This window comes from Paralichthys olivaceus, chromosome 13 (genome assembly GCF_024713975.1).
Source record: "Paralichthys olivaceus isolate ysfri-2021 chromosome 13, ASM2471397v2, whole genome shotgun sequence".
Taxonomy (NCBI): domain Eukaryota; kingdom Metazoa; phylum Chordata; class Actinopteri; order Pleuronectiformes; family Paralichthyidae; genus Paralichthys; species Paralichthys olivaceus.
In genome coordinates, this window is record NC_091105.1 from 16,144,219 (window position 1) to 16,169,014 (window position 24,796).

General features: G+C 40.0%; 1 protein-coding gene across 8 annotated transcripts in view; it reads left to right on the forward strand.

Moving 5' to 3' along the window:
* Positions 1-3,065: 3,065 nt before the first annotated feature.
* Positions 3,066-24,796, forward strand: part of cobl (cordon-bleu WH2 repeat protein) — a 52,633-nt gene continuing 30,902 nt past the window's right edge. For 2 of the 8 annotated variants that reach the window (XM_069537335.1, XM_069537341.1), the window contains exons 1-8: positions 3,066-3,197; positions 3,426-3,560; positions 17,053-17,232; positions 19,448-19,658; positions 22,195-22,423; positions 23,477-23,521; positions 24,173-24,261; positions 24,531-24,602. In XM_069537335.1, the coding sequence (XP_069393436.1) occupies positions 3,535-3,560; positions 17,053-17,232; positions 19,448-19,658; positions 22,195-22,423; positions 23,477-23,521; positions 24,173-24,261; positions 24,531-24,602 (852 nt within the window). In that variant the 5' untranslated portion in view covers positions 3,066-3,197; positions 3,426-3,534. Of the gene's footprint in view, positions 3,198-3,393; positions 3,561-7,629; positions 7,713-17,052; positions 17,233-19,447; positions 19,659-22,194; positions 22,424-23,476; positions 23,522-24,172; positions 24,262-24,530; positions 24,603-24,796 lie in introns of those variants that run through there. The other 6 variants (XM_069537338.1, XM_069537342.1, XM_069537337.1 and 3 more) reach the window with 5 other exon arrangements.

The window sequence follows — 24,796 nt, forward strand, 5'->3', positions numbered from 1 at the left end:
AGTGTATGTGTGTGTGTGTGTGTGTGTGTGCAGTGTGTGTGCGTGTGTGTGTGCAGTGTGTGTGCGTGTGTGTGGTGGGGTCCTCGCTCTCCAGCTGGCGCTCGGTGAATTCCCGTTGAGGATGATTGACGTGAGATCTGCTGACGAAGACGGGCTGCGGAGAGCAGCTGAAGACAGGAAACCGAGCGGCATCGCCTTCAGAATAAATAATACACTGAACCTCAGCACCTCTTAGGGTGCTGGAGTAAGCTAAGTGTGTGAGGCTGAAATATGAATGGGTTTAACAATAAGACAGGGTGCATTGGCTCTCATCCTACTCGATAAAATTCTGGTCTGTACCTGTCACCCAATCAAGTTTATTCTTAATAGTTTTCCATATGGAGGCTACACGCGGATTCAATAACATCTATCTATCTATCTATCTATCTATCTATCTATCTATCTATCCATCCATCCATCTATGCAGCAATCTAATATTTCAGCTTGCAAATTCACACAAGCTCAACACATTGCACAAGTATTTCATATGACGTCCAAGCAAACAGTTCTCTACACAGCAAAAATATTTCAGCTTAATCACGGTTTGTACTTTTATTTATTCAATTTGGATTCATGCGCATGAGGTGATTGTTGTAGTTGGCTGCAGGCTTATTCAGATTTTCCCACCAATTGTAATTTATCTTTTTTTTAATTTATTATTTTCTCTTATTTATAGGCCTTTTATTATTATTATTACTGTTAATACATATATATATATATATATATTGTTATTTCACACAAAACTGTCAAAAAAAGGGAAATCTATTTCTCCGATTGCCGGAAATAGCAAGAAGCCACAGGTTTCACTCAAACCTGACCAAAAGTTTGCGCAGTCTACATCTAGACTCGCATTACAGTCCTAACTAAGCTTTATCCCTATGGGCATGGGACTCTGGTCTCTCCGGACCAGTCTAACTCTAACTCAGAGTCTAGACTCTATATCACGTAAATTCCTCTTGAATTTACTCACGAGTCTTCTCATAAGATTCAAACCCAGGTCTCTCTCTCAGACCACTAAATCCCTCTGGATTTATCAGAGTTTCTCTTAAACTCAGGTCACTCAGACCTATACAGGTGCATTCCTCTTGAATTGGAGTGTAAGGAATTTTAAAAGACCTTACCTTTAATCTGGTGCAGGGAGGATGCCCCTCGAAGCCACCACAGACCGTTGTGTTACCTTCAGAGACGATGTTCGTGACACCAATTATGTAGGAAAAATGCTCGACTTCAGTAAAACACTGGAAGTTAAGAAAGACTCCGAGCTCGTGAAGAAGAGTTACAGCCAGGCGGGACTTCTTTATTTGCAGGACATCAGCACACAAATGACAGCGAACACCCCTAAACAACGTTGAAGCAACAACGAAACAACACTAACACTTGCTTTTCCAGACCTTATATCCTCGGTGACCGCCCATGAGTGAATGTGAGTGTATGTTGGCGTGCTTGTGCATTTGTGTGTTATGGTGTTTGGGGATCCAGAGTTCTCCCACTTCCCTGCTTATTCCCAGGAACTGTGGTCGGTGTACCAATATATTTGAACAGTGGAAAATAGGAACAATGGACTAAATTCCATTGCTACTATTTTGAGAGGGTCCTGGCTGCAGATCTCCACTGTGAGGTCGCTCCCGGTGCAGGCTCCACTTTCAGGACACCTCCACTGTCAGGAAGTGAGGATGTTTTTTTTGGGTGGTGAGGTGGGAAGGATGTTTTGAGAGGGACATTTTCACCAGCCTTTTAATTCGAGAGAGACCAGCGAGTGAGCGTGTGCCCCGAGTAGCGTTGAGTTGGAGATTTTTACTATCCACAAAAAGTAAATGCATGGTTTCTTGTGTTCTTCGTTAATATAGGTCCCGTAAAATAGTAGCGTTATAGAAGTCATTAATGATGCAAATTACCGAATCTAAGTTAGATGACTTTAAAGTTAACTTTAACGGTTAGCATCAACACCTAAGGACTCTAAACATTTTAGGGCATAACCTAAAGTAACTGTTCGCATTTGTTTGTAAGTAACGTTATAAAACATTTTTGCAAAGTCTCCTTGCATTAGGTGCGCACAGTCACAAAGTTGAATACGTGTCTTTCTTAACTCACGAACGTGATATGTAAGACAACCAAGCTTCCAACACGATGCAACACACCATGATGTTTTGCCAGAGGTCGAACTAGCTAATGATATCACCTGTTTAAGTGCACAAGTGGAATCAAAATGTGGCACAACTACATGGCACATTTTTACTTTTTTATTTTTCCACCTCTGTTGTATACTACAGTATATTAAAACAATATGTATAGTAACTGAAATGCTTCTGCACCATCAGTACTTTTATTTTTGATACTTGAGTATATTTTGCTTCGAACATAACGTACTGAATTAAAGTACTTACTTTCACTTAGATAAGTACTTTTGACCAAAGTATGGAAGGTGGACTGGTAGCTGGAGAGGTGCCAGTTCACCTCCTGGGCACTGCCGAGGTGCCCTTGAGCAAGGCACAGAACCCCCCCCAATTGCTTGCAGGGCGCTCCTCCAGGGCTGACCATCACTCCACCATCTCTCTCCACATTGCATGTCTATGAGCCCTTTGTGTGTGTGTGTGTGTGTGTATGTGTGTGTGTGTGTGATTGTGTTTCGGGGTTAAAATGCATGTATAAAAAATGAGTGAAAAAAGAATTTCTCTTTGAGGGATTAATAAAGTTTCTCTTCTTCTGTCCTATTTTGGCGACAATAACCAGTTCCATTTGCGTCATTTGCCGATGTTGCTGGGTCATTACAACCCAGACGGTTCGGCTCCATGCAAACACCAATCTCTCATTTGAATCTCCATTTCCGAACTTGGTTCTTGGCCAACTCTCTAAGCCTTGTGTAACTGACCTTATTCGGATCTCACCTACAGAGTAATAATACATTATCTGCCTCTACACCATCCATCCATCCATCCATCCATCCATCTTTAAGCTTGTCAAAGAGAGGAAATGATGGAGAGTTTCATCGCGCAGGTTTCGTGTCTGAGCTCTTATTTTGAAACGCCGCACAGGAAGCGGTGCACAACAATCCCTCGGGCTTGACGGCGCTCAGCCGGTGGTTTAGTGAAATGACATGAAGCGGCTTTGACAAGTGACTGACTCCATGAGAGAGACGCTGACACACGGTTCAGACTGAGGTGAGTCTACCTCAGTGGTGGCGGACATGTGCTGGGTGTTGCTGCCGCAGTGTTGGCGGACTCTCTGCGGTCTTTGTGCTGTCACCTCTGCGCGCTGACACTTGTTGGACCCGGAGCAGACATTTCCAACTTTTTTGGTCGCCTTAAAAACAGCAAAGTGTTTTTCCCGGCGTGGAGCCGAGGAGGAGAAGGAGAAAGTTGATTGAGTGTTCCTGTGTTTACTCGCAGGTGGCGGTGTGATGGATTCCCGTCGAGTGTAACAGCAGCAGCGGGATTTTATTCGGGAGCTCAGCCTGAGTTGAACCGCTAACATCTGAAGAACCGTTAAATCACTGCGATGAGCGAGTCCTCCAGAACCTCAGGGTGAGTCCTCTCACACCGCCCTCTGTCCTCTCCCTCTGAGGGGGGACCTCCTGTGAGGTACTACTTCATCACAGTGTCCGGAGGAGCTGCTGCATGTCTGTGGCGGAGTGTTATTCTTTCTGTTCGTCAGGGGACAATAACTACAGGTGGATTTGGTCCACACTGAGCTGCAGCCTATTCCTTTTATGAGCATCAATTGAAAAGCATGTGCAGCCTATAGTCATTGCTGGCAACAGAAAGAGGCTTCCAGCAGCCACTCCATGTTGGCCCTGCATTTACCTGGGCACAGTCTCTTCTCTACGGACGCCCATTTCTGCCACTTTGTTAAAACACATAATGTAAGTCATGATGACTTAAAAACTCAAAACAATGACTTAAAACTCAAAATGATGACTTACTAACTCAAAATGATGACTTAAAAACTCAAAATGATGACTTACTAACTCAAAGCGATGACTTAAAAACTCAAAATGATGACTTACTATCTCAAAGCGATGACTTAAAAACTCAAAATGATGACTTACTATCTCAAAGCGATGACTTAAAAACTCAAAAAGATGACTTAAAAACTCAAAAGAATTACTTAAAACTCAAAATGATGACTTAAAAACTCAAAGCAATGACTTAAAACTCAAAATGATGACTTACTAACTCAAAATGATGACTTAAAAACTCAAAATGATGACTTACTAACTCAAAATGATGACTTACTAACTCAAAATGATGACTTAAAAACTCAAAATGATGACTTAAAAACTCAAAACAATAACTTACTAACTCAAAACAATGATTTAAAAACTCAAAATGATGACTTACTAACTGAGAAAATTAGTTAGTATCTCAATAATGAGTTGAATCTCAGAAAATAACTTGGTAACTCAAAATAACAACTTAATATCTTGAATAATGACTTAATATCTCAAAATAATCACTTAGTATCAAATCATGACTTAGTTTCTCATGATTAATTCATTTTTCTTTCATTGGTGGAAAAACGTTGCCCTGCACTGTGAGTATGCAGAGATCTGAATGAAGGCATAGTGCCATCGTTGGTTACTACAGAGGAGACAGTGAGGAGACATTGCTGTCCACTGTTGTGATGTCTTGGGTGTGGCTGGTAGCTAGACTATGTATCTCCTTGGTGTATGTGTCACCCCAGCTGAACCCCAGTTGCTGGCACTGACATTTTGTCTTGTTTGATTGACTTTTTTTCAGTCATCATAATTTTCTGTTAAGTATAGACATTATAGACAGTGGGGATAAAGTCTAAACAGTTTCATTATAAAGTGACTGAAAAGGCTCTGGCAGATGCAAATTCTTATACTATATTTCCCTCTCTATGTTCTCACCAAATTTAGCAAACATCCAGGATTAATGAAAAAATATATAAATACAGGCACTGTTTACAAATATACAAGTAAGAAATCATTCACACTTGTAACAAATTATACAATTTCACAATTATGTTTTACAACACATGTCTTGTTTTAATTCAGTTACTGGCTTTTTGTACAGTATTTTTTTATTTACTCTTTATGTTTACTGGAGATATTTCATTTCACTGTATTAAAGGGATTGCTTTAACTAGTAAGGTGGCTGCCTCAGTTTCAGGGTCCTGGTGTCTAGTTTGCTGGCTCACAACATAACAGGACTGATATAAAAGTTAAACAAAAACACTTGCTTTTTATTCTACGACGATTCAGAAGGTCTAAAACGACATTCTCTCTGAACCATAGATGTTTTTTCTACATGGTGTGAGGACTATGTGGGAAAACATCACCTGATCGCTTCCACAAACATCCATGTATCAACACTTAAAATTGAATGCTAAAATAGGCTAGTGTTGAAAACACTGTCCAAACAGCACTTAACAACCTTGCACATGACCCTGTCTTCAGAAGAGTGAAGTTATGGTTTTTGTGGAGCATTGAATAGTTTTGATATGTAAGCTCTCATTGAGTTTGTGGTTTTGCTAACTTATCTCATAATGGTTCTTAATTTCTCCCCAATGGAAGGATGTGATGAAAAATATTGCACTGTGGTCAATTCAATTACAATTAGACCATGAGGACACATTTAAGCTTTATAATAGTTTTTTACTGGTGTATCTAGATTTTTTTTTAGTAAATTGTAGTTATGGGTGACTGTAGCCCAATGACCAGGTATGACTCTCTTCTAATTATATGCCATTTGGGTTTGAATTATGGTAATAGCTGTTTACCAGAGCAGAATGCTGCTGACTCCAGTTCTGAGAGCAGCATTGCAGTTACTGTTGAAGGCTGTGTGTCCTGTTGTCTTTGTGGAGGGCTTACACCTATCATGTGTTACTGCTCAAGGAACTTTTCAACTACTTCATCTACTGCACTGTAGGTTTGTGGTTAAAGGCTCAGCAGCAGTAAAGCACAGCAATAAAGTAAAACATGGGTGATGTTCAGGTGCAACATGAGTAGGGTGTGATGCTGTTCGGGACAGCTCTGAAGAGGTGAATTAAATCTTTCAAGCAAAGGTCCTTCTTATCAGGTCCTCTTAAACACAGTGATCTCAGACACTCAAGAGCCATTTGGCCAAATTACCAGGTCGACTGGTCACAGAGTCAGCTGGCAGCGGAACCACATGGCTTTTCATCCGCTCAGTGTGTGTGACATTTCTGTCCACATATTACCATGGCAACTTCCTTTGTGCTGAGATTTCTCTTTCGTCATTGCACAGGGAGTAGCTACTTTACTGTACAGCCCAGTTCTAATGAAACACAGCTCACAAAACGAAATGTTCAATGCTCTCACACACACACAGACACACACACACACACACACACACACACACACACACACACACACACAGACACACACACGTACAGAGCATGGTAACTGAGCAGACACAAGAGAAAGGAAGAGACTTGAAAGAGAAATTATGTTTGTACCTGGCCATTGAAATCTGAGCTGTGTGTGTGTGCATGCATGTGAGTGTATTTCAAGTGTGTATGTGTGTACTCAGGAGCGGTTGGAAGGAAGGCAGCTTGAATGAAGCCTTAGTTCTGAATGTTTATTTTAAGCCTGAAATTAAATTGGACAAAAGGACATCTTCCTTTCCTCCCAGAGATTAAATGACACTGGCTTCTCACACTGTTCTGAGATCAGGATTATTCAAATTCTACTTACCACGACATTGTGAAACTATGTTATATGCTCCTGTTGAAGCCACATATCTATAGATCAACAGCATTATAAGAGAAAAGAGTTTTATCATTAATGTCAGAGAGAAATACTACAATACGCACATTCCACAGGTAAAATAGTGATATCTCTGGTTTGTGGACATTGCTGTTACCCCATACATGTTCTCCACGACCAGGGAAATCACGTTAGCTACGGTCAGATCATTCAGTGATACATTACGTTTACCAAAGAGCAACCATGATTTCCCTCTCTTAACATTTTGAGATGAGGAAAAGAGTCAAAATGGTTGAAATTCACTACAAGTTTAAATTCATGAAGTCGTTGGAAAGGAGTCAGTCACAATAGTTTATGGTATATGTTGTTTATTCAAGTGTGTACACACTCTTGGACCTTTTTTCCATTTCCCAATATTATTTTTTTGCTCCAAATCAAATGTTTTATGGACAAAACATTCTCAATTAACACACAGTTTTTTTCTAGTACATGTGTGAACCCGGTGTGTTTATGTGTGTTCTCCTGTGTGCATGTTTGTGAGTTGAGTAAGCTTTAGACCAGAAGCCTTATTAATGTTTTGTTATTTGCTCTGATAGGAGCTAAAAGTGTGCAACAGACTGATATAAATAAATGTCAGGCTATTAAGAGGGATCTTGAGTTTACAGCATTCTTCAAAACTTGTGTTTTTAAGATCTTCAAAGTGTTTTACAGAGCTGTTTAGATTTAATAGACCCTCTGTATATTATGGAGATGCAGCCTGTGACGTCAAAACCTTGTTAGTTTTACTTTGGTCACATGGTTTAGTCACTGGAGATCATGAACCACCCACACCCTTGCTTTGATGAACACATTTGTTGCCATTTATAACCACTCAGGCTTGTTGCATTTCTTATTTCTAGAGTTTGCCTTTAAGTTCGAAAAAACTAATCAAGCCTCCCCAACCTCGACATCCTGATTTGCATTGCCATCTGCCTCACCGTTGGTAGGTCACACATTTGGTTTTCAGTGCATCTGTTGTTTGTGAGAGTCTTGCTTCTGTGTATGTTCAGTTTGAATGCAACACCCACAGCAGGACAGGGTTGACAGATTTAACAGATAAATACTGTATTGGATTTCAAATAGCTGCCCGTTTATCCTCAGCACACACCCAGAGATAATTACTGGCTACTGAATGTCCTGCATGTGTGTACGTGTACGCCTGTGTGCACTAAGGAGCACTGTGGATGGAGGGAGATCAACACTAGTTGCTCGCTGCAGTGAGCATTTGCTCATCAATTTGAAGCTGTGCCAGCTGGACTAAAATGTCTGCCCCATTCTTTGGCATGTGTGTCTGTCAGTTCACACTCTTTCTTAATATGCTCTCTCATTGACTCTGTATTGTAAGTCGACGTTAATCGTCTGTGCTGTTGTTTCTCCTTGCTGGGGTTTGAAATGATGAGAGGTTTTTGCGATGGCTGCAGACACATCCTTCCCAAACTTACACACCCTTCACCAAAAAAAGTTAAAGGTTCTTGTGGTCAGCCTCCAGCTCGGCTCTGCTGACTGAAGGAGTTTCCTCTTCTCCTCCTGTACTGAAAGGATACATACCATTTTAGCAAATAGGAAAATGTTTTGGTGCATGTGGTCACATCTGGATCCGTAGGGTTATTTTTTTATGATGGGTTAAATTTAACTTATATGAAATTTGAGATAGCAGAGAGAGGGAGAGTATTTGAGGCTATGTGTTGTTGGCAGTAATACAGTGTGTGATGGTGATATCTGCATCAATTTCACAGACTGTCCTGTTTTAAATAGAGAGGGTGTGGATGCTATGCTTCCACAAGCTTGTTCTGTAGAGGCTTGAGCAAAGTACACACTGACTGAGTATATTCAATCTTACGTGTACAGTATAACCTTTGCTCGATTTATGTGTTCAACAAGAGGTCATAAGTATGATTCATAAAGCCTAGATTAAAACTTCCTGTGTATATTCTATTCCTGAGATGAAGTAGTTCATTTCTTAACAAAGTGCTGCACTTGCTGTACATTCACACTGTATGGAAACTCTGGATCTTTGCTTAATCTGTGTGCAATTCATCTCTATTGTGGGTTTTATTCATAGTAGGAGTTTCCTATGTGGCCAGACAAAGTGGGATGTTTCCTTAGTCTGTACATAATCAAAACAGCCCCAGGTCTCTGACTATATCTGCTCCACAGCCACGCCATGATACACTGGAAACATTTGAGACATCTAGACTGGCTGTATTAATAGACTGTTGTGCTCCTCAGACCCCACTACGTTATCCAACTTATTTTCTGTTGATATTTGCCACCCGCTGAAGAAAGCACTGGCAGACACCTTTAACAACAAACTACTGCCTGTGTCAAGAATCTACAGTAGCACTCAATCTGTCTGTATCATGCAGCTGTTACAGGCTGCTCGATTTATTTCTGGAAGCCTGCTCTCATACGTTAGTCACTGTGGCATGTGGGTTTGTCAGGGAGGAAGACAGACGGACTGTGTGCGAGTGTGCACACATTAGTTGGACTCCTCGAACCAGCTGACGTGCCATAGCAGGGCTATTGCCCGATAAGGCAGAGGTGGTGGAGTGCACTTTCTCCACATGCTCTCTCCAACTTCAGAACATTTAACACTGCTGCCAGCTTCTATCGATCCAAGAGAAAACATATAAACCTGCCACCATATCAGTAATTTAGCAACAGTTTTTTTATTTTTATGAAATGACTTCTTAACAAGCCGAGGCTGTAAGCAGGGAACACATGCACAGTTGTATGGTGGTATAGCTGCCATTTGTTGTTCTCTTTCTATTAAAAGTAACTACAAAGTGATTTATTTTCCTATGAGCTGATTATATTGAAGTGTTAGTCATTATTTTAAGTATATTTTCACTGGTTTTTGTGACACATATTTCTAAATCAAAGGGCCCCAGGATGCCTACAAGCTGTGCCTGTCTGCTAAAACCAAGCAATATTTGTAATGTAAGTGTTTATCGTCTCATCTTCCCGGCAGCAGCAGCAGCTCTCTCTAATTGAACAAGTAGCATGGGGAATAGAGACCAGACTAATTGTTATTTCCTGCTGTTCTGCCTCCACATTCCTTCTCTCCTCCTTTCTTCTCTAATGTCGAACTCCTCCTATACAACCTTTTTCTGTTCCCTTTACTTTTGCTCTCCATCCATATGCAGGTTTGTGCCACCTGGGATCCCCTCATCCCTCCCGCTGGCAAACATTCATTATCCAGTCCTTCCCTTGTTCCCTCCATCCTTCCCTGCTGTGGTCTTGTTGGCCACCCAGAAGCTTTAGATGTCCATACTGAAAATACCTTAATGCTTATGTGATTTGTCCTTCTGAAGTTTAGAATATTTGGGGAAGACACGCAAACATGGAGATCAAATATAGATTAAGAACAATATACTAAGCTGATAACCTTGAGCTGCAGAGGGAATTGTACTCATTACCTGGGTGCTTAGCTGCCTGATTTACCACTAAGAATACTGAACATTAAAAATACCTGTGTACCTGGCTGCCCAGGCATACACATGTGACACCATGGTCCTTTTGCTGATGTCACTCAGAGAGGAGGCCTCGAGAAAACTAACAGAAAATATCCCTTCACACACATTATCATTGCACTACCTTTTCTTTTCATTAACTTGTTGCCATTTCATTTTGTAATAATTGTGAAGCACTTTGGGTCAACTCCTGTTGTTTTTAAATGAACTTTTTAGATACATGTGTCTTGACTTGAAAGAATGGAAATACATATTGGCTTAATGTCAGTCATATTTGGTCAAAATAATACCTCTAACGGAAAGAAGTTATTTTCCAGACGGAAATTGGCTGCCTGCTCATATTTTTGGAAAATGATTGTTGTCCCTTTATCTAATTTTGAACTGTTAACAACATGCCTCTGTGTCACTTGTCACCAATGGACAACATGACTACATGAGTAAACAGAGGATAGGAGAGAGGAGGAGAGGGTGGGTCGGGTGGAGTGCTGTTACAGTAAGTGGATTTCTCTCCTTTAAGCAGGTGTGAAATTGATACTCCCGGATAACCGGTTGCTGACTCAAGCTGAGGTCACTGCAATATATCCTGGAAGTAAAACCCTTAGATAACTGTAGTGTTAGCAACATAATTGATCCCAACAGGCAACAATTCATTTAGCACCTGAGGTGTGGTGTTGTCTTTTTTTTTCTCCCATGGGTTATTATGCCACTGTTTCTCACTCCTGTGGAACAGATTGTGCAGAGCTCTAACCTGGTTGTTTTAGAAAAGTTGATAGAGACATAAAGCAGGTTGTACAACCTGGTAAATATTGCTGAAATAGATAAAACAAATACCTTATTGTAGGTTTTAAGACAGTTCATAATGCATGCAACTTCTCTCTAGAAACAGATTCTCTATGTGAATATGACAAGATTTTAGGGCTGGCAGACTTCTGGTTCCTGTTTCTAGTTTGACCCATCATGTTTGAGCAGGCTTAGGTTGCCTGCAGGTAAACAGTCCGTATGGATAGCCAAAGAGGTGGAACATATTTACCTAAATGCATGAGCTTTTTTATTTTTCTGCATTCATATGCCGATAGCCGTCAGTAGAGATTAGCCAATATGTCGACTGCACCTCAAACATCCATTAAAAAATCGCTATTTTGTATTGTACAGAGAAACGTTCAGTGGTTTCCCAGATTACATGGGAGCTATGGAACAACGGGTGCAGTATAGGTGAGATGTGTTGTTTAACCATGTGTTGGAGAAATTTGGCCAAATACCACTGTGAATAAAGAACTATTTTATTCCATAAGCTAGTTTTTTTTAATATTTTGATGTTTTGAAAAATAAGTCATTGACTTGTATAATGTTAGGCACCATATTGATTTTTTGGGAATTTTGCAGTGGCATTATTCTGCTATTCATAGCTTCAAAATCTGCCTCCTCTGACGTCCTTCACTATCCCTAACAATACATAATGCATGTATTCCCGCATGCAACATTTTGTTAATGGGACCCCCTTGCTCACCAAACAAATCAGAGATTAACAACCTACATCAAGAGTAATTATTAAACTACAAAGAAAGCAACAGAGATCCAAACATAAAACTGTCTAATGAGTCATACATTTTTTTTCTTGTCTGTAGTAGTAAGTAATGAGGCTATGGTGGGCCATCTCTTGAGTGGCATTATCATTGAGACAGTTCACTTGGCATTGCAGTGGGGTGTGGTTGTAACTACATGAATGGTAATATGAGCATCAAGGCATATGCTGAATTAGACAGTTGTGTGCCTAGCAACTGCAAACAAATGCTTTACTGGGCTCCTACATGTCTCCAATACTCACTTATTAAACAGATGATCTTTCTGTCTTTTCCCTGTGTCTTTGCTTCTTTCTGTTTCTCTTTCTCTGTCTCTGGGTCACTCACCCTTTGTGTTCATGCATCCAAAATCCACAGCTGCTACTAAACTGAGGTCTGCTCTCTTCTGCAGTCAAGTGGTATAAATATAGGTTGCCATGGGGACACCATGACACCCAAGGGGTATGCTGGGTGGGTAGCAGGACAGAGTGTGTGTGTGTTGTGTGAGGGGAGTGGCTGAGGGTCCAGGATGTGTATCATTCATGCTGTGGTCAATACACAAAAGGAGGGGGACATTCAAGTGTGCACACACACAGAGTGGCTGTGGCTGTAATGTGCATGAGTATTTGCATGTAAGCGGGTGACTGAAGTTTTGAAGTGGTACTCATGCTCACTTTGCTGATGTTTGCACTTTCAGCTGAGGTGTCTCCAAAATATATTCCAAGTTTTCAAGTGTCCATTTAAAAAAAGTTTTGTACTTATTTATATGACATAATAGAGGTTGTATCTTTTTTAACTGTATTTTAATTGGTTGCAGTGTTATTTACTTTACAGTACTACTTCTATACTTTCTATCAGACTTTTGGATTAAGTGTTTTTCTTAAGCAGGATGAGTGAAACTCAGTTTAGATAAGACAAATGATCTTTAGGCATTGACAGGAATGAAAGCTGAATTTTGTTCAATAGAAAAATATACATTTTCTGATGCGGATATATTGTAGATGCTCAGTAGAGGTTCACAAGGCTAACAAAAAAGTTTTAGGAGGTCCCACACTCCAGCAACTGCTCTGGTTACATATTTTGTTTGTGTCTATGGTTGTGTCCTCTTACTTGCCAAAGGAAAGGTTTTGTAGTGCCAATGAAACCTTGTCTTATACAGTGTTATTATATTTAAATAAATGGGGGATATTTTTATTGTTTAATCCCTATTAAATGCCACAAAACTTTGGTTTCATCCATTGTTTATATTCTCAGAAAGCACATGATGAATGTAGGTCAGTCGGCGCAATGTTTTTGTCCAATTAATCTGCTCCAGTCCCAGTTGGTTGTCTTCATTAGAGGATAGTTACTCATTGTTTCAGTGATCCTATTGTATCACACTGACGGGATATGTTTGACTGAGGACATGTCTGGCTGTTTGTCTATGTGATGAGCGTCTCTTGAACCGACTTACTGAGTAATTTCTGATGTCAGAACGTCTGTTTCTCTCGTTGTTCCATTTGTAACCTCAGCAACTTCAATCATTATGTTATGTGCTCCAATGTTCAGATGGTATCAATAGCAGACTGATGAAGGGAGCTATCAAGTGAGAAAGCAAAAGATGGTTTTCAACTTAAAACAGGCTCCTTGTGAGTGGAATTTGTATTGGTGGGGATGATGCTGACAGAGCACTATTTAGAGCACACACTAAAATATTCCGTTATTTTTTACAAGACCTTCCACAGTGCGAGCTTTTAAGGCTGTGCTTCCATGGCTGGGATAAATACAGTCCTCGACAGTTACTCCTTTCCCCAAGAAAAAAAACCCTTAACATAGTCATCTCCAGAGTTTCTGATCAGTGTCATGTAATTTAACATTTTAACAAGCATCTGACTGTAACATACATTAATTTGCATAGCACACATATTGGCACTCTTTTATTTTTCTATAAGTACATTTTTGTTTGCACACAAACACAGTCATGCTTGCACATCCAGGCATGATTTATCATCCTGGAGGCTGTGATCAAGCATAGTTGTATTTGGGTCACAGAGACAGCAGCGTGCACAGGCCCACACTGAAAATGTGCACACGCAGACGAGTAGACACTGAGACTAATCTGTTAAAGAGGCTCACACTTAGCCAGCACATAGGATGACTGGTAGGCTGTGTATAGTCCTACGTCTTAAGCTGTCACTGTTGTTTACTATTCACTGAGAGCAAAGGTAATGAGTTTAATAGTTTGTGAACACTTAAATATTACACATATTGTATTCTATCACTGACCCACTGGGGAGTTTAGGCCTTTCAGAATGAAAGCGTAGACACCTGAAGCTGGCAACTGGAGAGAGAAATCCACTTGTAGGAACCAATGAAGCAACGCTTGCAAGCTAGTTCAGGCAACTCGAGCTGCATTGCTCTGATCATATGACATGCATCATTCTCCACAATCCTCCATCATACACACCCTCCCAATCTATTTAAGGTGCAAAGATTTCCCATCATGCTTGTCAATGTCTCTGCTGCCCCGCGTCACTTTAGAGTTACAATAGATATAGTATATAAATATTCATCCCTTTATATTAATATAAGCTATGGACAACCCATCTGCAGTATTTGCTAAATATCTTGCACTAGCTATGTATTGCGTCCCAGTGTTAGCAAAGGCTGTGTGAATAGTCAACTGGGGTAGATGTGGGTGATTTTAGTGTTACATGTGCTAACCACCAGGGTAGTATCAAGACAGTTTGGTGTTTTATATTTGATCCTAAATGTGTACTCTTATCTGTGGTGTTCTTTGTTCACTCTTGTTTTTCACTTCCAGCTGCTCACATGCTGTCCCGAAGGATTTTGTCACATGAGACTTCAGCACCTTTGGCAGTTTAAAATAATCTAGCGTCTATTTGTTTTAGATTTTTACTAAGATTCATTAGATAGAGCATTCATGTGAGTGCTATAAACACCTACATCAAAAACTATCTGTACTAATCCAATAGAGTGAAAGAAGTATATCCTTGTTAATGCTGCTTGGTCAAGTAACAAGAACCAAGTGGTTCTGAAAGGTCCATTAGTAACCTTCTCTCTAGCTCTTTGTGTGTGTGTGAGAGCCCATAGCCCATTTGTAATTCAGCCCCTGTAGCAGTTCAGCACTTACTGCCCCCTGTGCTGGAGCAGGGTTTCTTGCTTTTCGTCCGCTACCTCTCTTTCTCCTGCTCGCACTCTTCCTCTCTCTTTCGCTTGCTCATTCTAACTCTGTGGGAGACTAGCTTTTTCCTAAAGGAGCCTTTGTGTGTGCGTATATGTGTGCGTGTGTGAGAGAGAGAGAGAGAGAGAGGGAGGGAGAAGGGGGAGAGTAAAATGTTATGGTGAGACAAACAAGAGAGATGGAGAGAAGGATACTGGGGGACTGTGTTAAGCCTGGCTGAGGCCCAGTCCCTCGGTTCTACAGCGCCCAGTTCTTTTTACCTTCAAAAACATAGACTCACCAGAAAAAAAACAGAAATCTCATATATTTACTGGTCTTTAAGCTGCTCATCGTTTCTCCCCTTCTAAAGGAGTAAACATATATGTCTTAAATCCATTTTAGTCACAACAGCTTGCAGTTAATGATTAAAAATGATCCTCATTTGATGTGACTTGGTATTGTCTGTCAGTCCCATGATGTTCGTCCACTGCAAAGCATTCTCTATGTTGCATAATGAGTCAGTGACATTATATGTCCTGTGTGTAAAAGTTAGTTGATATTCGACGTAGCCGTTAATGATTAACTTGAGCCAGGTTAGAGTCCGCTCACTGTGCTATGTTCACATGCATTCTTACCTCTCTGCGAGTTACCTCGAAGGATACTGGATCGTACCGAAGCTGCGCACACATCTCAATGAAACAGACAAATCCTTGGAACTGGATTTATAAACAGTCTGATATATAACACTTTTGGAACACTTAATCAACTCAAGGACTGCTTTTGACGTGAGTGGAATGTTATCTACATTTATTATTTGTGCTGTGCAGACAGACTGGGAGTGTGTGCAGAAACATGTCTTATAGAAAAGCAATTTGTCATTGAAACAGAATGAAGAGTTTGAATTCTGTCTAATCAGCTGTTTCTGTCAGGCTAAGTACGGTTTATGTTGAACCGAGGTCAAATGTGCAGATAGCAGCATCTCGTCGATTGCATGTCATTGACATCTGGTACGTCTCCACACATACGAGCTGTGGTTTGAAGGTGGATTTGTGCTTCTGTCTTATGTTTTTCTGAGCCAACAGATGCATTTGACCTCCTAGATATTGCTGCTATGAATAGTTATTGGTGCATCAAGAATGTACTACACATGACAGATTGCAAATCAGTTGACACCTGGTAGGAGACATCCCTTTAGCATTGCTTGTTGATTAAACTGTTGTTGACTGTGTTTCCTGAGTGGGTCTTTGAATATACAAGCGTTCCTTCAGAATGATTTTTGGAAAAAAGAGTGATAATCTGACACATATATTCTAAAAGCAAGAGTAAGCATTCTTTAGAGTGATATTAGAGAAGGTGTTCTTATTAATGATTATATTAATATTTGGAGACTGGGTAAAGTTGGATAAACTGCTGCTCAAGGCCGGCTCTTCTTGACAACCAAATTCATCATCTCAGCATGTCTGTAGACTGTAATTTTAGTGTAATCCTAGTGAAGAGAGAAACAAACTGAATGAAGTCATTGGTATTCAGTCTGCTCCCGAGGAGGTGACAGTGGGTAGTTGTTCATTAGGGCGTGCTGCTGGATCCGATTTTTATTCAGAACCGACGAAGATGCACACACTGATAAATATAAGTCCCCTAAATATGCCAGATTTTTATAATCAAAACTCCTTGGAAAATAAGTAAAATGGCAAAAACACACTGAACGTGTTTCCTAGATTTGCACCCAAATGTGATGGGTTTTTTCTTGGCCCATGTCCCATCTTTACACAAAACTTTGTGGAAATCTGTTCTGTAGATTTTGCATAATTCTGAGAAACAACCAAAAGGTTAAAAACTAACAGTGTGAACATAATTTCTCAAATAAAAAAGATGTGTTTCTAAAAAACTATAAACTCATGTATAGTGAGTGTATACATTTTATTTTTTTAGCAACACAACTTTTATACACTGGATCGGTTGATTCATGACTTGTAAACTTGAGTCTCAAGTACATGTTAAATGCATGCCTGTTGTTTACTTACGTTATTTAAAGGAAACTCTACAATGAAGGAAAAAACCTAAAAAGTGTCTGTTGTCAATGTTCAGGAGCAGAATGAAAGCACGTGCCCCACCTCCGCCACAGGCCCCTCAGCCCGCCCCACGCCACATCTTCAGAAACGCTGATGAAGGAGGCATGGAGGCCAAGGAGAACGTGCTAGGACCCATGGTGGATTTCAAGTTAACTCTGCCACATGGATACCAGACTTCTGTAACAGAGGAAGGCAGGTGAGAAGAAACGGAGGGTGACACAAGTACATGTACTCTGGTTGTATCACTTCCCTTTTTTTTCAGCGTGCTTTGTTTTTACTTTGCATTACACTTTTTGCTTATAAAACCTTCTTTCCCACAGCAAAAGTCTATTCACACTTACATTTGAATATTCATTTCTGTCAATACAACTACCGTCATTTATGTTTAGCTGCACAATCTGATTCTATGAAGTGACCTCAAGTCACCAGACAAATAGTATGAGACTTGTTTGTTGCTTCTGGGTCTGTATGGGTTGCTCTGCCAGGGAGGCCCTGTCGAGGGGTCCCATTCACAGTCTCTGCACAGGCTTTGTCCCAGAGAGTGGACAGATGAGGCGTGACCTGCTACTGTCCTCTGCCCCTAATGAGGTTCTCTCTTTTGGGGCAGAAAATCGGGGACCCCTCCCTGGTACAGAAAAAGGTGCTCGCTTAAAAGCATCCAAGTTTCTTTTTTATCATTATTGAAAGGCCAATCACTGACTGATACTTTTCACTGCTGTAGAAAAGTAAGTTAGTTTATCAGAGTATATTTATTCTCTTGAACATGTAGAACTATTATGTAACCCTTTCAGACGGCCTACATTGCTTAAAAACTTAACAAAAGGTGCTGGTTAGTACTGCAGCCAAAAGGCTCCTCTCTGCTATTGTGTAGCTTCCTCTATTTATCTGATATAAGACAATCAAACTATGGATGTCCATCAGGTGTCTCTTTTCCTTATTCCAGAGCATTTACAGAAGGGAATGTGTGTCATTAGATTTTAATAGCAAATGTGCTGTGTTTACTGTTGTCCTTCTGACACTGCTCATTAACAATATCAAAACCTGATATTTGATAAACACACATGTCCTATAAAGGGCTGATACTAAAAAGTACAACCCCCAAACTATCAAGTGTTTATGTAAACACAGTTAAACTTGGGGAAGTGATGTCAGTAATTGTAACAACACAAACTTAATTTGCATTAAGTAGCTATAATGTTAGATAATTCATTATTTCCACTCAGATATACAGTATATTAATAATCAGATTTAGTTGATTCTTTGTTCTAATATCTTGCTCATCTTTAGATTAATATTATAACTTGGTAAGTTATTTTATGACTGCACCAATGCATCAAATGAAAACATACATGTCTATGTCTCATGCATAATCTCAAACATATCTGCCTGTATTGTCATGTATTGTCATGTATTGTCATGATTTGGACCAAAGCACATGGGAATGAACAATGATTGGCCTCATGCACAAACTAAAAACGTGAACCAGACATTTGAAAAGTGACATGTTTTCAGTACTACAGTGGATTACTCCTCTCAAGGATCAAGCTGTGAAACACAAAATTGGCTTAAGAGCTCTTAACACAGGACAATGTGTGTTTTGATTGCAGATTGTCGCCTTAGTTGTAGAATGTCTCCATTTGTTAGTGACCGTCAACAATAGTGTTCTTTGTAGGAGTATCTCTCTCAGATCTGTCATCTGATCTGGTTGTTCCCAGAAAATGTCTGACACTGTCTCCTGGTTTCTTTATCTGATGATTGACAGATACCACTATAGGAGGCCTCCTTACCAACTGCACCACACACACTCGGACACACAATCATGTACACAATGATCTTATTATTGCCATTATATTATGGGACGCTGTTCAAAGGTTCTGTTTAGATAAACAACACAGATAACACAGGCACATTAACTCTCAGCATGCAATAGATGGCGTCTCTTTTTTTATTCTTCTGCAAAAGTAAAGTTGTATCTGAACACTTTTATATTGTGAACTTTTTCTTCATATACAGATTCATTTAGGTTTGGCTTTTCTGGGAGTAAAATCCTGTAATTGTAAGACAATCTGTGCAACATTTTCAAGAAATTCAGTATTTAAACAAAAGGACAACCTTTTGATTACCATTATTCTAAACTATGGCTCAGTACAATCTTTTCCTTTGTATCTATTTTTCTTTCTAAGCTCATCTGATTTGTTGTATGACGTTATGACTATTCTCTGTACCGGAGCTCAAGCTAGGCAGGCTTTGTAACCCTATCTTCTCCCTTTCCTCTGTCTCTCTTTCTCCCTCACTCCCCATCTCTCCCCTCTTTCTTCCAAACTCCCTCGCTCCCCATCTCCCTTGCCCCCCCCCACCCCCTCTTTCACTTTCTCTCTCTCCTCCCTTCCCTCGGTTTCTCCCTCTCTCAGTAAGGCGCTGATGGACCTGCTGGTCGAGCTCTGTAGCCGCTACCACCTGAACCCGGCACTGCACACACTAGAGCTGCTGTCACCCGAGGGTCACCCTCTGGGGTTCAAGCCCAACGCCTTCCTGGGCTCCCTCAACGTGGCCTGTGTCCTCATCAAGGAGAAAGTCTGGGAGGAGAAAGTGGCACGCAGACCGGCACCTAAAGTGCCAGAGGTGAGTCACAGTGGAGCCTGATTCTGTGATCTGGATGTTCTTTGGATTTTCTACGTGTCGCAGCATATTTAAAACCTGCTGAAATGAGGGGGAATATGCTTGGCCGGATTTTTTATTTTTTTGGGTTGCAGAGACTAATATATTTCAACAAATAAGTGAACATAGAATAACACAAGTCAGATAATTAGAACTAGAAAAAGAGCCTCCAAATATGTCCATGTTTTGTCGAGTGTTTTGCATGAAGTAATGCAGACTAATGTATCCCAGGATGCCTGAGAAAGAGCTTTTCCTTTTTTATCATAAATGAACAGTCTGCATGGACCTTACCCAGAAGCCCTGTATAATATTCGTCCCTTCCCTCTCTACCTTTTAACGCTTACTGCTGGCAGAAAGCAAGGCCAGTGAAACCTGTAAGGGCCCATGCTAAGGTAGGAAGCCAGCTGGGATCAAACTGGCCAAGCATGACGTTGCCAGTTCTCCTACAGTGTTACAAGTGTGCTAATTCATCTTTTTTCTCCCCTTTATTTAATTTCTATTTGTTTATAAAGCTCTCTTGTCTGTCGACGGAGCATTAGCCTCTCTGTCTCTCCCCTTTTCTCTGGCTTCCCTCTGTTCTCCTCCTACAGTTTGAATATTTGATGAGTGCCTTACCTTTAGTTACCATGCATTATTTCTCTGCTCTTCTTAGGGCTCACTGGCTGCTCTCTCTCCCTTTGACCCTGTCTGGCCTCAGGCCAGAGACTGACACTATTTCACACGCTGCCGACAGTCATCCTGTCATGCCATCGTGTCTGCTCATCGTACCACCAGTCTCAGCAGTTAAAATGCAGACTTCAAATACTGTTTGCTTTATTCCCACTTCATTAGATTTGCTCAGATAAAACTATGTAGCCTCTAAACCTTTTACAATCCGTCCCTTGTGAGGGCTGTAATGTTTGACTTTTGCTGCTACTGTTGAGGAGGTTGCATCAACTTCATAGTAGTTATATTTAGAGGTGTTTCTAATATTTAATCTACTCTCATTATATGAATGGGTTTGACAAAAAACTGTATCCATTATGAAAGATGAATCCATCCATCCATTTTCGATGCCAAACTGGATTCGAACCAAGAATCCTGCTGTAGGGCGACCCTGTAAAAGAAATATGATTATAATATGAGTAAAATAGCTCACAATCAACATAAGTATATTTGTATACAGTATATATTACTGGACAATTAGGAATAGGAACCATGACAAAGCAAACAGTCATATTAAACTCATTGATGTGACAGTACTATAAAACTCCAACTAATCTCAACCTTTCTAAATGGGATCTATTGATTGCAATACACTGTTTGTAGACCCTCAACAAAGCTACTCACTTTTGGGTTAAATACCTTTCGTGATGGTTTTTGATCGTGATTAATTCCTACATCTGCCAAGGTATGGTAGGTATTTCTTCCTTCTTTCAGTCTATTTAACCACTGATATATATCTACACCCTATATATCCAGACTGGTAAATATTGGCACAAGACTAAAAAAAAGCCACCCCCCTTGTTTCGCTCCATCAAAGGACCATATCTCCTGACCTGTGAGTGGAAAATGCAGAATGTTCCCTGTGCTCATTCATGCTTTCAAAGGAAGGAAACCAAACTGGCTCCTCTTGTCATACGTCCATAACAATGCTGACTGTCAAACTAATGGTTAACTGTAAAATGATAAGACTTTGGCAGAAGCCTGCACTCTAAGCACATTCCAGTATTTCAGTCCCTGTTCTCTGAAGTAATACATAACTTTGCAGGCCACGTCACTTGATATACAGAAGCATCTGAAGGGCCACCAACTGAAGAGCCATTTTTTAAATTCTTTAGCCTCTTGACTCCAGAGAGAAGTGTGTGTTTTTAAAAAGGCTTATGCAGACCACTTGTGATAAAGCTCGCAGTACCCAGTGCCCCATCCGTATGTTCTTCATTACAGGACTATATGAAGTGTTGTGGTATTGACTATCTCAAGCCTATTAAATGTTAGAAATTTCGTTCAGCAACTAAACTTTAACCTTGAGTTACTCATTACTGAAGTGTCTTCACTTATTTGTCTATTTTTCTTCCTGTGCTCCTCACCTTTAACATTTGTTGCACAAGCAAATCAAAGAAATCACAGCTGTGGTTGTAAAACATTATACTGTTGTAATCTAAATATGTTAACCCTTAATAATCATACAGCAACTCGGTTTCCCTCCTCTGTCTGGTCTGTCAGCATTTTCGTTGCTGCTTAAATACTCAAATCTATTAAATGTCTGCTAGGCCCCTCAGTAGGCTCGATTATTTTTGTCTTATTTATTATATTGAGACCAACCTCTTTCCTTTTTGTCTGTCACAGAGATGTTGCTTCTAGATGACCTTCACTTTGTATACTTCCGTTTCCTGTCCACTGGAAGAAGGAGTTTTCTTTTTTAAGAAAATCCTGTTGCAGAATGAGAAAAGTGTGTCCTCATTAGCCAGTTTTTAGACACTGATGTCAATTTTTTGTTCTGTTCTCCCGTTTGTATCAGAAAACAGTGCGTTTGATGGTGAACTACCACGGCAGCCAGAAGGCAGTGGTACGGGTCAACCCGTTGGTTCCACTCCAGGCTCTGACACCAGTCATCTGTGATAAGTGTGAGTTTGACCCTGCTCATGTCCTGCTCCTGAGGGACGGCATCAGTCGCCACGAGTTACCGCTGGATAAATCTCTGACAGAGCTGGGGATAAAGGAGCTCTACGTACACGATCAAACGCTAGGTAAATGTTAACCTCTTGATTCTGTTTAAGAGATTTAAGGTCCTTAAAAGGTTATGGTGCATTTACTTTTTTTGCACTCAATGTAAAATTGACACTATTGAAACTGAGTCAAAATCATTTAGAAAATGTATGGATGTCAAATAAATGCTTGTATTATTTGGAATAATTTCCTTATAATATAGCTGTTGGATTTAATTACTTAATTAGTCAATTAATCCACCATCATCCACCTTTTGGAAAATGATCTACTGATTCAGGAGAATCGATCAGGAACTTAATATTATTCCCAAAGCAACTAGCATGTGCTAATAGCATGGTTCCCATGGTCCCCAATATTTATTTAAACTTGTGGAAAAAAAGAAAGTGCTTGATTTGCTGTGCAAAAATAGAAATGAAAGTTATTTTTGAATCATTTCTTTTACTTAATATTCTTAAATAGTCGACTGTCTGCATGTACGTAAGAGACCATGTAGTCTGATGTCTGTGAGCTTCTGTAAAACCTGCAACTTCTCATGTTAAATTACTTTGTGGTGCATCTCTGCTGTGTTGGGCCTGGAAAGTGCTTGAGAAGAAATATAAGCTTGCGCTGTGTCTGACTCTGTTCAGGATTTCAATAACAAGTGTGTGTGTCATCACTTGTCTAGTGGGAAGTTAAATTATGGTCTAAGATTTGGTGTTATGGGTCATTACCATGGTAACAGTCCACACCCAGTTATCATTCTTGTTATTGTGTGTGACCTGTGAGGAAAGACTTGTGGTTTATGGTTTAAGCAGTAACATTTTGAACATTATGTCATTTTTATGGTTAGATACTATTGCACAGTAATTATATCTTGGTTTCAACCTCTTGCAGTTATAATAAAGGAAATTTAATCAAAGGAAAATTTATAAATTATTTAGATTATGTCTTAAGAAATCAAAATGCAAACGTTTTTCAAACCTCTGGTTAAATTCGACCGACAGTGTTGCAAATTCATTAACACAATCACAGTTATTTTTTTAAAGCAGGATAGTACGGCTGAATATGTTTTTAAACCTTGTCCTGTTTTCCAGTTCTCCTGCGTAAAATGGCCTCTGCTCCTGTTCTAAACTACTCAGGTATTAGTCATGATGAGTCGTGTCTTTATTGCTGGTTCCATTCAAATCCATGTAGCCCTTTAACCCAATGTACACCTGCTTGCTTATTAACCCCCTTTAGTGCATTTGACATGCGTGTCTGCTTATTAGTCGTCTGTCTTGTCATTGTAATACATATGCTAACATCTTCAGTGGCCATTTGAAATGATTTATGATTAACTTACCTTGACTTTTTTTTAGAATCCAAACAAACCAGAAGTATAGCTCTGTGATGTTTTTAATGGTTGGCTGACCTTCTCGCTCTGTCCTCAAGCCAACAATGTTATCATGAAACTTTCTTATTTACTGCTTTGTGACTGTAAAGGTGAGATAGAGGGGGGGCTGGAGAAAAATACAGCCACAGCGCCCTCTGCTGAGGAAAATCAGTACATGAAAGCAAGTTGTGTATTTAGACAATATATAGCTCCAGTCTATTCTAAAATGATCAATTGAAAATACAAAAAACATACATTTCTCTTTGTTGAGTGAAGCAACTTGTGAATATTGTTGTTCACATAATTAATCTGTGCATGTAAGAATAATTTGTCACTGCCACTAAATTCCTCATAAAATGTTTCTCAGTACGACCCTTATCTCTTTGCTTCTACACTCATTTAACTCTTTTTTTTTAAGACTCCATTCGCTCCAGTACCACCAGTTTGGGCAGAGCAGAGAAGAAAGGCCTCCTGGGTATCTTCCAGTTCGGCAGGAGGAAATCCAAGGTACGACTTTTTTGGCAAAATGTGTTCATTTAACGGCAGTAATACTTGAGAATTACTGAATTAAGAGCAAAATGAATATTGTCCACAAAGTTCAGGTGTCATTTATCTGCGCAAGTGCCATGAGAATTATTAAACCATAATACTTTACAAACTAACTTGGAGTGGTGCATGCCAGTGATGCTTATTCCTGTTGATAGCTGAGGCAGGATTAATGCATGATGCAACTGAACAGTCGAATGCTGCATGTTAGCTGTGCCTTCCGTTCACAGACGGAGGAAACATCTGTGGACATGGATGACTGTGATGATAAAGTAATTCAAAATACTGACACACAACCCAATGTAAGTATTACAGAGTGGAATCAAAGTGGGATTTGGTTTTATCATTATTCCACTTTACCGTGTCTCTGGAGCCCTCCACTCATATCTTACAGGTGGACATAATAATAGAAACTCTTGTACAATATGATACAGATCAGTAACAACAGCACAAACTACAAACAAACATCATACATCACCACAGGGTTGACAAAAAA